General features: G+C 42.6%; 1 protein-coding gene across 2 annotated transcripts in view; it reads right to left on the bottom strand.

Moving 5' to 3' along the window:
- LOC143326848 (low-density lipoprotein receptor-related protein 1-like) overlaps positions 1–14107 on the bottom strand; it is an 83588-nt gene that overhangs the window by 58721 nt on the left and 10760 nt on the right. For both annotated transcript variants that reach the window (XM_076740832.1, XM_076740833.1), the window contains exon 2: positions 12637–12777. In XM_076740832.1, the coding sequence (XP_076596947.1) occupies positions 12637–12777 (141 nt within the window). The remainder of the gene's footprint in view (positions 1–12636; positions 12778–14107) is intronic.

Genomic DNA, 14107 nt, shown 5'->3' with positions numbered 1-14107 from the left:
TTATGTGAAGTGAGTAACCCACAGGATCATTGTGTGTATCGAGCCAATGTTTCATTTTATGCAGGAATTTGGCCTGGTTTCCTTTACTAGAGCATTCAATGATGGGGGATCTGCCTGCATGATAAAATGGGTTGTAAGGGTGTGTTGCAGCCCGCAGTCCGAACAAATCTCGGCCATATGAAGGGTCTCAAGGGGTTTTATAGAAAATAGGGGATAAGAATATAGCTTCAAACACTTCTTATAGAACCTACAATGTATTAAAAACCTCCTCCAATGAAGATCAAGTTTTTAAACTTGTTAACATGTCAGCTTGGTGTTTTTTATATGCTACATGATATATCAGGAATAAGCAGTCAACGCCATGCTGGAGCACTTCCATCTTGCAACTGCACCAGTGGACAAAGACTCAAAACACAGACAACCAGGGTTTCATACGTAACATACCCAAGGAACCAATCCCAATACCCTACAACCAGAGGAGAAGCCAGGTGTAGCTACGCATCGGTATTCTGCAAGTTAAGTTTCACTATTTTCAAAACGATGGCAGAGACTTTTCTGTTTTTTGGTTACAAAGTTGCAAAATGAGAAATGCAATAGCCTGTTTTGTCACAAAACTTAGATTGAATCCTGCTGTTCCATCCAGTTATCCTGGGGAAACAACGAGTGCGAGCCAACATCTTGGTAAGCTTATTTTTCTTGAGCTTTATCCGTTGACTGTGTCCAAACAAATCTGCAGTGTGCTAGATAATGTTAGCCAACGTTAGCCTGCCAAGTTACATGATGATTCATGTCAAATGCTGACAGGACATTTTATATGGCTTGGGGGTGTTGACTAAGAAAGTTACGGAAAACTATAGTCAAAACAGTTTGTCAGATAGCTAAGCTGCTGATTAAGTTTGTAAGTTTGATGAGCAGAGTCGAAGCTGCAGGCGAAGGGCGGAGGGGTGGGTGGAAATAAAGGCGATGACTGCTTAGATCCGGGTATGCTGTTTAAATGCTAAGGTGTAGAGTTACCTCCAAGACAATGTAAGGTGTGAACATTTTGTTTTCATCCTCTAATGTCATTTTGATGAGCACAGATGAGTTTTTAAGCGTTTAATCAATGCCTGAAGAGGAACTTCATTCTGAGTGTTTCGCTTTCACCTCTGTGAGATTCAGTGAGTTTAGGTTGCTTATATTCACCACAGTAGATTCAGCTATCGCTAAATAAAGAAGACCCAAGGTCAATTTGCTCCCAATCTTCATCAGAGCCCATAATTACTTTGAACGTTGCTTTACTTTCGTACTAGCTGCAGTAGGCTTTAAGTTCATCAATGAATTTCTTCTCTTTTTTCAAGACAGTATCATCAATCGGTATTAAAAGTAAAGTCAGTGTAGAAAACAACCTTCTCTACATCCTTGTCTAATAATTTTTGCATGTCAATCTAGTTTTGCTGCACTGTAACAACAATCAACAGGTTAAATCTAACTCTGAACTGTAAAATCTTGGCGACCCTCTACCAGAGCACGCCTTTTGAGCACATGAGAACCTGAATGTTCCCTGCACGTGTCATACACAGCAAAATATTATGTAACATATGTGCGCGTATGCAGTTACTGTGTATGCTCTCAATGTGTGCCATACGCCAAAGCAATGAAATATGGTCTGAAAATTGGCTCATTTAGCAGAGATCGAGGGAAAATGATTAGAACACTACAAAAGCAATGGTAATGACAACAACGCCGAAAAAGATATGTATAGAATCTAATGGGGTGTGGAGAGCAAAGAACACAACGTGATCTCATCTGGTCCAGAAAAAGCAGATTTTTTACCAGCATCAGACCAGTAGATGCAGTCTCTTCCCCTCATGCTCTCCCACTCTTCTCTCTATCTCTCCTATCAGCCCACACTGCAGAGCAAACAGTTTGCTTTGGCTGTTTCTCTTCTTCCTCCTCCTCCTCCTCCTCCTCCTCCTCCTCCTCTCTCCCTTTCTCTCTCTCTAACATCTGCTGACCCATTTTAGAAAAACACTCGAAGCAGAGAAAATAAAGTTCACCTCCTTCACAGGAAACGATCTGTGGAGTTCTGCGGGTTGGGTACGGTGCAGGGAGAGGCTTTGAGAGGATGATATTTGAATAGGTGCAGTCTGAGCTGCAAACCTGTTTCAGATGCCTCCTTCAGAATCTAACACACACACAAGCAAAGTGTTCAAGGTCTGAATATTAAACAGCCAAAAAGCAGTTCATTTGACCCGCACTTCTGCCTGAGGTGAGGCTCTGAGGACTTAAGTCTGGTCGTACTGCATTTTGTACAGACTGTAAAGCCACTGAGAAAAATCCAGTACGACTTATTGGGGTCTCCATTAAAAGAATCAAAATGTTGATGTGCATTACCGTTTATGCGAGGAGAACATTTGCCTGCATGTCAGCAGCCCCAGCAGAAAACCACAAGCATTCCCACTGAGTCCTCTCTATCCATTCAAGAGATTAGTAACCACACACAGATCATAAAATATAACTCTGTAAAAACAAGTACCTTTAAGTGACAAGTGCTTCCATAATGATCCCACCACAGCAGCCTGTGTGGTAATTACAAAATTAGCTTCTAATACATCTGGCTTAGGGAGAGGGAGACCACCTCTACCATGTGGGGGATGCTAGCATATTAGCAGCCCTCCTACAGCCTCTGCCTCTAAGCCAGCCTGATTTACATTCAATAAACTGCCAGCCTGGGGATTTCTACATAAACTGCAGTACCAGGAATAAACTGCCATGCACACAGGAAATGAAACCCCTGCCAAGGATTTATCATTTGTCAACAGTTTTCTCTGCGTTATACAAGACAAGTCTTACCAAAAGCCATCTGAATGATACCTACTGCACAAATCTGCGTCTTTGCAACTGTGCACACATGTGAGCGCATTTGACAAAGAGATGCGTGAGGACTGGGGAGACAGATAAACTAACTGACATAGCGTCTGTGTTGCCCTCTCCCAGGAACAAGGTGCCTACACACAATGCAGCCACAAAGAGAGTGAAGCGAGAACACAAACTCTACTTTCCATCACACACACGCACAACCTCTTCTCTTACACACACTCCTACCTTTACACTGGCCGGGCAGCAACAGAATAAGTTCTTTGGAAACAAACGAACAACTGCCAGCAATACACAACAACCGGAAATAATCGTTTGAGTTCCACAACACAGTACTATCTTGGCAGGAGCTGAATAGGGACCAGCAGCAGATAACTAAATAGAAAGGACAATATGGAGGATTAAATAACTTTGCAGGAGGGACAATGGAGATGAGCCCTGTACTCCCTGCTCCAGTTTGGGAAGTTGTTGGCAGTGTATTACAATAAGCTCCCCTCATACTGGCAGTAGCCATTTCCTGCGTCATCCGTCAGTGGAAGCAGAGCATTACTGTGCAAATCTGAAGGGAAAGAATACAGCAGACCTTCTTCTTTCCACATGCACACCTACACACGCATTATACACATTCAAGTCTCAGAAATATCTCAAAACTGTTCTGTAGCTGCAGCGTTCATGTGGGAAACTTTGCCATTTTATTTCTGTAGGCGTTGTAGTCTATACATGGCACCTGGCTGGATTTGTTTTAACATATGAGAACAATGTCTTGTTTTTGGAAGAAATAAGGTGATGCCTTGGGAAAATGTTCTGCATGTCTCTTGTTACCACTTGGCAGTGGTTAAAACTCTTCTTAAGAAACTTTGCCATGATCAATCTAACTTTTAATACTATGGCTTCCTTTCCAAGCCGCTTTCTTTATCCAAGGTTTTAGAAAAAGATGCCACCACACAAATTACTTGGCGGGAGATTTGGAGAAATTCTCATAACATCAATTACTCTCTGTGACACTGCGACCAATTCCATGTTTTGTTCATTATGAAACATCTTGAATCTTAAGTCTGGTTTCCCCACACAAACTTAAACGGCCTTTTAAGCTACGTTAAGTTAAATGGCTCTCATAAAACCTGGCTAAGATTGGAGCAGAGAGAACACAGACAAGATCATTTCACTGCTGGAGACCAGAATTCAGTTGTTGTCACAAACAAAGTGGCCAACACTCCATCTCTCCAAGTGCTGATGACGTAAAGGTTTTTGGCATCTGGCATTTGGCACCTTCCACTATCAATCTGTAGATTTATGTGGTGTGAGTGAGGCAACATTACGATACATGATTCATCGAGTCTGCAGCCTTTTCTGAACTGAAAGATCATTACATCGAGGTCCCCTGTGCTGCAGGCAAAGCCAACTAACTTCCCAGAAGCAAACTGGCTGTATAGCCCGTATAGATGTCAAAGTCTCATCCAAACTCTCTTTGTTCCTGATGCTGAGGAGTACAAGAATTGAAATAACTGGGTCTCTATTCATGTTTCATCTAAACTGCGTATCATTAGTTCTCAAACATTGTTGCTCGGTGGAAAGGTGCAGCCCCTGCTATAAACACAACTCCTCTTGTTTCTCCTCTCTTCTTTTCATGCTCAGCTGGAAAAGGGAGAACATAGCGGAGCTGATGATAGTGAGCACGCTCAGAACAACGTCTAGTTTACTGCATACCTGAATGCAGCATGTAATCATTTCTGGAGCATACAGAGAACAAACCAAGAGAATGTATCATCATTAGAACAGCAGTCCTTAACAACAGGACATTCTTCTGCTATTTTAATTAATTTTTTTTCCTCCATCTATCAGGTTGCTTTAGTTCAAATAGAATTATACACGTTGAACACTGACTAGAGTGAATTTATTTATTTTGTCCTACTTTCTTTCATGAGAATGACATTTCCAAAATGAGCTTTATCTTAGAATTTCTGGACAAAGTTATCCATGCTTTTGTTATCACAATTAATACAGCGGATTCCTTTGCTCATACCTTGATTGAGTGCCTCTTTGCTCTCAATATATAAAAAAAATCAACTGCTAGGATTTGTTAAAGACTGAAAGATAAGATCTGTCGCCCAGCAGTGTCTTACATTTCCTCCCATTCTCTTGTTACTTTTGCTGTTATTTTTACCCTTTGTACAATATCACTCTGTTTAAAAGTTCTATAAAACATAGATAAGATTATAAAATGATAATCATCTCCATCTGTATGCGACCACAAACACAGAGACGTGAAACCGCTTCTAGTTATATTCGCAGGAAACTCCCTGAAAGCACTTTCTATCTAAATTCAGTGCAGAAACCAAATTCTTACGAATAAGGTACCACAAAGAGAAGTGAATGCATGTAAAAAAAAAATTATTTCGATATCTGGAAACTTTACATGCCAATCAGGATAACACAGTGTGAAATGCTCAGTCGAAAATAGGGATTAAAGTATCATCAGCAGGTGCTATAGAATTTGCTATATGAGTGAGGGGATATAATTATCACAGAACAAAGGTTTAACAATAATTTAACATGTTGCTTCACTGGGATATCAGATTCTTCTGTGGTTTTGGCAGCCTTGGAGACACAGAACTGTAAGAAGCTTGGCAGTGCAGTGGATAACAGACAAAGAGAAAGAGGGGAAAATTACAACCTTCACACCTATTAGAGGGTAGAGTGAGGATAATTACATTATTGTACTAAACTGTGTGATCAGCTAACAGTGATATTAGCATATTCTCACTGTGTCTTCGGGGATCTTAATTGTTAAAATCTTTCTCCAATCTGTGGCATGATCACTCGCTCTTAGTCTCTTCTATGAATCACATATTAGAGAAATGAATGCTGGGATTCATCATTATTAAAACAAACTGTGAGTCATAATATAGAACTTGTGTTCAGCTTTATTGAAACTCTTATTGCAGTATGCTGTCTGTGGAGTGAAATATGACTCTGTGCAAAGACAATAAAACATTTCCCCTGAGCACAGTGTGGATTTAGGTAATGCATCACTGCCTGTGCCACCTCCAAATAATTCCCCAAATACAGAGAGCAGTCGGCTCTGGGTTCCACGAGCTTGTCTGACCAGCACTAGGCATCGAAGTTGTGACGTGAAAGACTCTCTCCCCAAGTGTGCTTCCCTCCAACACCTCAACCTCTAAACCCCACCATCCCCCATCCCTCAGTTCCCGCAGTTATGCAATGACCTTAAATTTGGATCCCCTGTCGATCTTTTGTCCTGAGCATAAAAGCCTGCTTTTCTTCCTGCTCTTCGGGTTCCATGGCAGCCCCTGACTGACTCCCATAAAGTCTGCTGTCAGCTCGAATAAATATGTTGTGTGGGGTGACAGGCAGGCCTGCCCACTGACTGACTCTCACCACTCTGGAATCACCCTTTACAGCAGTGTGCACAACAAGCACATGGCTGTACCACAACCCTACTGAGGTGGCCACAGCATGCAGGGCTTACAGCACATGTAGTGCTCTCACTGGAAGAACCTAATGTGCTAGTTTTTCTTCCAGCGCAGCACAGTGCTGAGCTGACATAGTAAAAAATATTTACTACATGTGTATCTTGGGATGTTCTAATGTAATATTGTCTGTTTTTGTTTTGCATCTGTTTATAATTATTTGTATTTATTTTTGTGTTGCTGTCTGACTTGGCCAGGACTCCCGTGAAAAGGAGATTTTTAATCTCATTTTTTACCTCTCCTTGTTAAATGAAGGTTAAAAGACAAAAGCATACTTCAAAGATTGTGATAAGGATAATGTCACAGTGATACTCCACCCAAACTCAATCATTTGAGTATCGAACACGCCCCGTAGGTTTGAAAAGTTTACACGTTTATGAGTTCTAAAAAACCCCCAAACTCCTGTAGCGTTTAGTGTTTAACGCTTAAAAGATAGTGCTTGGGTGGAGTATCAGTTAAAGCTGGATTCTTCCAGTAAAACAGCATTACAAATCTATTAAATGTGTGTACCTGCTTGGTCAAACATTTAAGTCTGTTAAATTTGTTGCCACAGTATGTTCTCTCACTTCAAATGCAAACAAACTGTCGCTGTATAAAATGCTCTGTAGAACATTTCCCCATAGTAGCACACAAAGAGGCAGCTAGCAAAAACAAAGCAGGTCCCCATCTGCAACCAGAGGGGAAAACTGTGAGGCAATTACACCAGAGGAAGGACTGGAGATGAGATATGAGGAACAGAGAAGACAAGAGTCTAGCTTCTTCACCTGCTTTGAAAGAGAGGAAGACAGTGGGACATAGGAGGGAGAGAAGGAGACAGGGCGTGGAGGAGACAGCAGAGAAAGCGAAGTGGTGCCTGTGTGGCGTGAGAAAGCCCTGTGCTCTCTGTCTGTTGATAGGCCGGTGGAGCTGAGGAGGGCTCAGGGCCACAGACCAGAGGGATTTACAGGGCTTTGCTCCTTCCTCTGTGGAAGCAGCGTGTCAACCACTGCCACTACAGACCCTCCTGCCCCTGCCTGGTGCCCCCTGCGAATACAGCTACACGACTGATTACAGGCTATGAAAGGACCCCCCTCCCAACTTCACTGTAAAAGGCTGTTTCTATGGAAAATGGATCAGAGGTTTACAAAGCCATTTCCATTTTCCTCCGCAGCCTAAATGCTAATCTGCTCATTTTCTCCTATACAAAAGGCTTTTTCTGTAGGATCATCCCTTCTCCCCATCGCGCCATGCCTCTGTCCCATCCCACCACCTCAGCAGTCGGCTCTTCCTGGTTGTCTTGGAGAGGCTGCTGAGGCATGACAGTCAGATGGGCCGGACAAAGGATGGGGTTGGCCAGTGTCCAGAGGGGGCTCAAGGGCAAGAGATGGACAGATAACCTTGTTGTGTGGCCCACGGCCGCCTCGGGCAGCTGCACAAAGATGATAACTCAATCTTCCCATCTGACCTCCCTACCGGCTCGGCCCCAGGCCATGGCATCCACTGACATGTGCCAGAGTGCATGAGGGCCAAAGGACATGGTATGGTTGTGTGTTGCGAGGTGCCAACACTGTTACATCAGACTAACTCTTTGATGGAGCATTCAGGGCGTTAGTGCAAATTGTTCTGTGGAAAGCAAATGACATTAAGTCACATGTTTACTGGAAGCTTAACACAAGAGTTTAATGAAAGGAGTCTGGATTTCAGGGACCACATTTGGCCATTGTTACATTAAATACTTTCAGCCTCTTCGGTCAAGGGTCCCTCAGTTTCATTATGAAACTGCATTCCAAGGTATATCTCCTCAAAATTACTTTCAGGCATCAACAAGGAAACTTGCATGCATCTATGTGTGTAACACTTCTACTAACTCACGGAGACAACTTTAATGACAGCTTGACAGTCCGAGTACAGGGAGTGGCTTGTCATTTGCAAGTGTTAACTACTTTGAGTTATCGGTTCATTTTCTCTCCCTGAATGAAAGTCGATTGTGCTGCGTGGGAAAAGAAAGGCAGTGTATTTGCATGATTAAAATGCATTTCGCCCCCTGCTTAGAAGTCCTCCTGTGGACATTTTCATGCTAAATCGGAGGCTAAAAATTCTAACAGAGAATTAGGGGCAGACAATTGTTGCATAAGGTTTTTGGGTTTTTTTGGATGATGAAAGGGATTCCTTCATGGCAAGCACTTCTCATGATGGAGAAAGTGCTTACATGCTAGGGCTTATTCAGACATCTGTTCCCATTCGCTGGCTCAACCACAATGAATGCGGTTCACGCAAGCATCATAATTGCATACAGATTTGGGATACAGACAGGGAGTCAGTGCTTTTTACAGCAACTGCTCCAACAGATCTGTGAAATAAAATGTAAGTTGTGACACAGCACTTTTAATTTTAACTACAGTATCATGACAAAATGGTTAGAAATTTTTAATTGTGTTTGTTTAAAGGCTAAAATTTTGATAGGCTGAGATGGAAGATTTCTCGAGAGAACTACAGTCAAAACATCTTCAAAAATGTAGTAATTGGTATTACTGTTAATTGTTGTGTCACGACCACAGTACAGCAATCTCTCCACAACTCAGCAGAGAAATGAAAGAAGAGCTGAAAAGAAACAAACAATAACAAAAAAAAAAAATACATTGTGCTGATTTGACACTGGTGCAAAACAGCAGAAACTGTGCATAGTGACAGAGAACCTTCCAGTGCAATATGTCTCCATACATTCATGTTTTTGATACTAACTTGGACCTTTTTATCCCAATAAAAAATAACACACAGTGCACACAGAGAACCAATGTTATGGTTTATGAAACACACACACGACATCATGAACAACTCAAACAGCCTCTCCTTCATCACTTTATCTCTGCTAGATAGAGAGCACTTGAACAACATACCATATAACATAAGCAGCAGTCCTGCAGGGAGCACCATCATCGAGATACACAGAGCATAAACTCCTGCCCTGAGGGCACGTGTCAACCACTTCCTGAGCCCTAAGCCTGTATGTAATTGAGGCAAACTGGCTTGTCTGAAACCAATTGAAGCCATGCAGTGGGGGGTGGGGGGGCAGTGCAGTCCCCTGGACAGGATGGCAGGGTCACACCTGCAGACAGTGGCTTGTACAGGCAACCCGGTGATGGCTATCTGACTGTGTACTGGGGGGCTGTAAGAGGGAGGTGCACAATGGGGGTCTGAGGACTATGATGGTTCTACAGCTGGCAACCTGCCCAGACCCCCACCGACCCATTTAGATGGCAAGTCATGCAGGTCCATGTGCAAAAACATGAATCCATACATCTGCCTCCACATCACTCTGCTTCAGTGGCCCTCTAACAAACAAGCCCAGCTAAGGATGCTGACACGCAACATTGACCCCTGGTATCAAGTGCCACCTCAACCACAGCATGTCAACGCCTCATGTGATGCAACGTTACAACCCCACTACTGTGGCAGCAGTCTGTCTTTAGCTCCTCAACATAATTACAGCCCAGATGAATGGTTTGGAAACGACAGGCAATTAGAGCTCCAGACAGTGTGATACTGAGGAGCACACTTTCCTCCAGCATGGGTACCAGAGGTGTAGATCAAAGATCCACTCTAGACAAAAGCACATGTTTACAACACCCACCACCCTGACAGCAAGTAAATTCATGATCATCGTAAACAAAAACAGGTGGGATTTACCAGAAACAAAAGTGGTGCTTCAACCAAATTAGCTATCATCATCGTGTGGTTTCCACCATAACACTTGAGCTTGAGGATTGAAGATTCTTATTTTCACTTTTAACAAGATCCCTTTTCAAATGATACACGAATCTATCCAAGAAACAAAGCTCCATGTTGGCCACAAGCATCATCTGCACTGTCACAGTCTCTGATTCATATGACGGTCAGACTGTGGGGCGATCCCGTACCGAGATAGAGGGACGGCCAGACAGTCGCAGGAGGGAGAGAGGAGGAACAGCAGAGACAAAAAGAGGAAGAAAATAAGAGGAAAATGTTTCTGCCTTGCGAAATCTCCACGAGTACTCTACTCTGTAAACCAAGCCTGTAGTTAGTAATTAACTTGAACTGGAGATAATGTCGTAATTATAGCAGCATGCACCGCTCTAATTCCCATCAACATTAACGCACAAAACTAGACTGTGGTCAGGGGGCATGTTGGAGCAAAAGCTGAGAGAGCAGAGAATTTTCTTGGATTTCTCCGACTTTCATAAACTAAGTTTGAAAGAGAAAGTTCGGCTGCTTTTGTAAACTTTGCGGCCGATGAAAGAGAGCAGCGGATGAACAGGTGACACCTTGAGCTTTCAAAATCAAAAACAACATCAACAGAAAAAAACTTCCCCAGTTGATCCAGATTTCAGTCTTCCTCAAAGCTGGATCAATTCTTGGCCAGCCTTTCTATCTATTATTTCCATAAGAGCTCAGTTGTGAGCAGCCTTGTTTACAGCATGCCGGTCAGATTGCCCCTTTCCGTTGGGGAGAAACCAGGCTGATAACCTGCAAAGTGTTTCACCCCATGAATGGAAAGGCCAGGATAAAAAGAAAAAGACTTTTAAATTCCTTTGAGTCAGAGCAGGATTTTAAATAACCTTCAGAGTCACAATCCTCCAAACTCGCCTGTCTCCATCCATGCTGGGTCAGGCCCATTCACTCCGTAGCTTTATCTGCAGCCCTCCATTCCAAACACTACTCACATTTAATGGACGGATCAACTAAACGACTGTGGATAAAATCACAGTCTGGCTGCCTTTCATTGTGATACTTTAAAGGCGTCTCGCCTTTGACTGTGCTCGTTAGACTGCAAACACATTCACGGTGTACGGAGAAAAAGTGCATTAATTGCAGTAACAGATATTTATTATGACTGCCTCAGAAACTCACATGAATAGAGAAGCGCCTTCACTAAAGGTAAAGTGACAGGCAGATTAGGGCCCATGGGAAGCGGGTAATTGAGCAGAACATATCTTGATGTTCTGGTGAAACACCACTCTCCATCTCTCCATGCAGAAGATGAATCACACCATTGTCTGTGTCACCAAATTACATAAGTGCTGTGGAAAATTCACTCAGTTCAATTGCTTGGTAAAAGGGGCAGAATTGAATGGCTGCAGCTTGCTTGGGTGAATTATGTGGGTCGCACTTAAATAAAATTGCTCATGTTCTGTGCTTGCTGTTATTTACAAAACTACAACTGCTCATTTTTCGTTCCTTCTAAAGAATCCTTCAGCTATTCATTTTAACAAAGTTTATTGTACACTTTATAAATAGAGAGTTAAGCTGTTAGCGGTAAATTCTCACCGTAAAATCTGCGTGAATCAATATATCTATAAGAGCGTGACAGAGAGATGAGAGAAGTTTTTCTCTTCAGCTTCACCTTTGTGGTTTAGCTCTGAATCAGAAAGTGTCTGGCAGTTCATCTCCAGACTGAATCATTTCAAAAATTATACATTAGTAATGCAGCAAAACTCTGAGCATGGAGGAGATCAGCTGACCTGTGAGTGGGAGGGGCCTCCAACTAATTTTAACTTTCCCCAGCACCTACAGTTAGCGTTTTATGTGGCCATGACCACAGCATAGCGATACATCTCGTCAGCCTCAGCCATCGCACACATTTCCAGTCCCTAATCCTATGTGTTAATACTTAATTGTGTTTTCACCCACAATAACAAGTCCCTTAATGCTGGGTGTCAGCTGCTTGTCTCTGCATGTCAGACTATTGTGTGAATGCTTGTGGCATGACAGATGTGAGGTGTGGCGCACGCAGACAGTAAAATCACCATTAGCACCCGCATATAAACAGAGGGAAGGCTTTTTACAAGGGAGAGTTTATGGATGGAGCGGCAGGATGGAGAGGCAGACAGATGTCAGTGGCTGGGACACGACTCTTAGGGACTGTGCAGATCCTGCAAGAGTCCAGACAAGAGCAGACACATCCCTGAACATTCAGACTAAACACGGCTGCATAATTAGAGCTATAATTCAGCACAGCAGCCAGAGCACACACTGTGAGCCAGTGTCCTTTGTAGAAAGGGCATAACCTACCCTCTTATACATCCCCAAATTAAACTGTCTGAACATTGTGCTGTTGTCTCTTCAAAGCCATTTAGAGGTAACATCACGTGCAGCAGCAACATTGTGATGAAATGAAAGGTTGATTTGCAGAATAGCAATCTGAAGAGTAAAAGCAGAAACACTCGTCACTGCCCCGCAACCAACAGCATGGAGAGAACATGGAGAAAATAGCAGAGGACACAAGCCCGCTGAGAGACGGTTTTAGTAGCTGCTTTCATGTAGCCATACTTACAGATATCTGGCGATTCGTCCGAGCCATCTGGACAGTCCTTCTCTCCATCGCAGCGCCAGCCTTTGGAGATACAGGTCACCTGGTCCTTGCATACAAACTGCTTAGAGCTGCAGGTCTTGGGATGGTCATCAGTTTTGGGAGCTGGAGAAGAAAAAGGAATAAATTTGATGTGTCATCATGAAAAGCGACTGCAGCTGGAAATGCTCTTCAATCACTAATACATTTACAGAGTAAAAGTGTTATTCTCAAGCATCAAATCTAAGAAGTGGCAGCATGAGTGTGAGTTTTTTTTTTTTAATGAATTGTGATTTTACTCTTTTTTTTAAAGCGCTCCTCAACAACTATTCTGTGTAGAATGTCCATAGGAAATTTCCAGCTTCGAGCAGCATAGATCTTAACTTAGCAGGGCAAAGCAACATGGAAGGGTCAACCTAAGTTTACAATGATGTTTTTGTATCAAAGGACCCACAGGCACACTCTATTCAGAAAAAAAACCCTCCTCTACATGTTTACAACCAACAGTGGTGCCTTTTAGCTCCGGGTTTGTTTGTTGTTTTCTTCTCTTCTTACGGACATCTCATTTCTTTCCGCCTTTTTTTTTTTTTTTTTTTTTTTTTTTTTTTAATTACTCTTAAGGTGTTTTTCAACTTTTACCACAGAGGCTCTTTCATGTGTCACAGCGCAGACATAACTGGGCATTCAATCACCGTCTGAGCCATGGGAAACTGCAGAGCGCGGTAGTTCTGGGCAGTAAGTCAGCACAGATTGTTGAGGTGTACCACAGGCTAGCAGCACCACAGCAACGCTCATGACCCATCAGCAGTCTGACACTGCTGACATGCTTTAACTCAGCCACACTCAGAAAAAACCCAGGTTCAAATGGAGCTCTACCTACATTGTGTTGCATCAGTCTGTCAACACAGAATTTGCCGCTTATTTAAAAGTGTATCTTACAAAAAACACCACATATTTTCTCACTCAGCCCTTGCGGTATCTAGCCATGGACATAGTTTTGGTTTTATTTGCCCCGTTAAGATTTCCTCCTCCACCCAATACAATTGAGGAGAACGGAATTTCTATTGTGCTGCTCGCAACATGAAATATATGCATATTTATGTTATTTTCACTGTTGATTATCTGCTCGATCTGTGAGTTTCTATTCGATTTTTCCAGGTTTCAATGAAAACTGGTCACAGTGAAGTCTTTGGATTATAACAATTTAAGCACCATCAATGGAATTCTAGTCACCCACTGGGCTGGTCGAAGAAAATATCTCAAAAACAGGATAAATAAAACCAAAACCATCGTCATGGCTACACACCACTAGGTGTAATTTAGGTGAATTGACCCTTCAAATGACACATAATGTTAAAATATTTAAAGACCGTATGCAATACTGAAGAGAGTCAGAGCACATTTTCATCTTCATTAGTGGGATAATCCTTCACTAACACGGCCAAATTAAGATGCA

This window comes from Chaetodon auriga, chromosome 10 (genome assembly GCF_051107435.1).
Source record: "Chaetodon auriga isolate fChaAug3 chromosome 10, fChaAug3.hap1, whole genome shotgun sequence".
Classification (NCBI taxonomy): Eukaryota; Metazoa; Chordata; class Actinopteri; order Chaetodontiformes; family Chaetodontidae; genus Chaetodon; species Chaetodon auriga.
The sequence above is the reverse complement of the archived record's forward strand: the minus strand, read 5'-3'. Positions and strand labels throughout refer to the sequence as shown.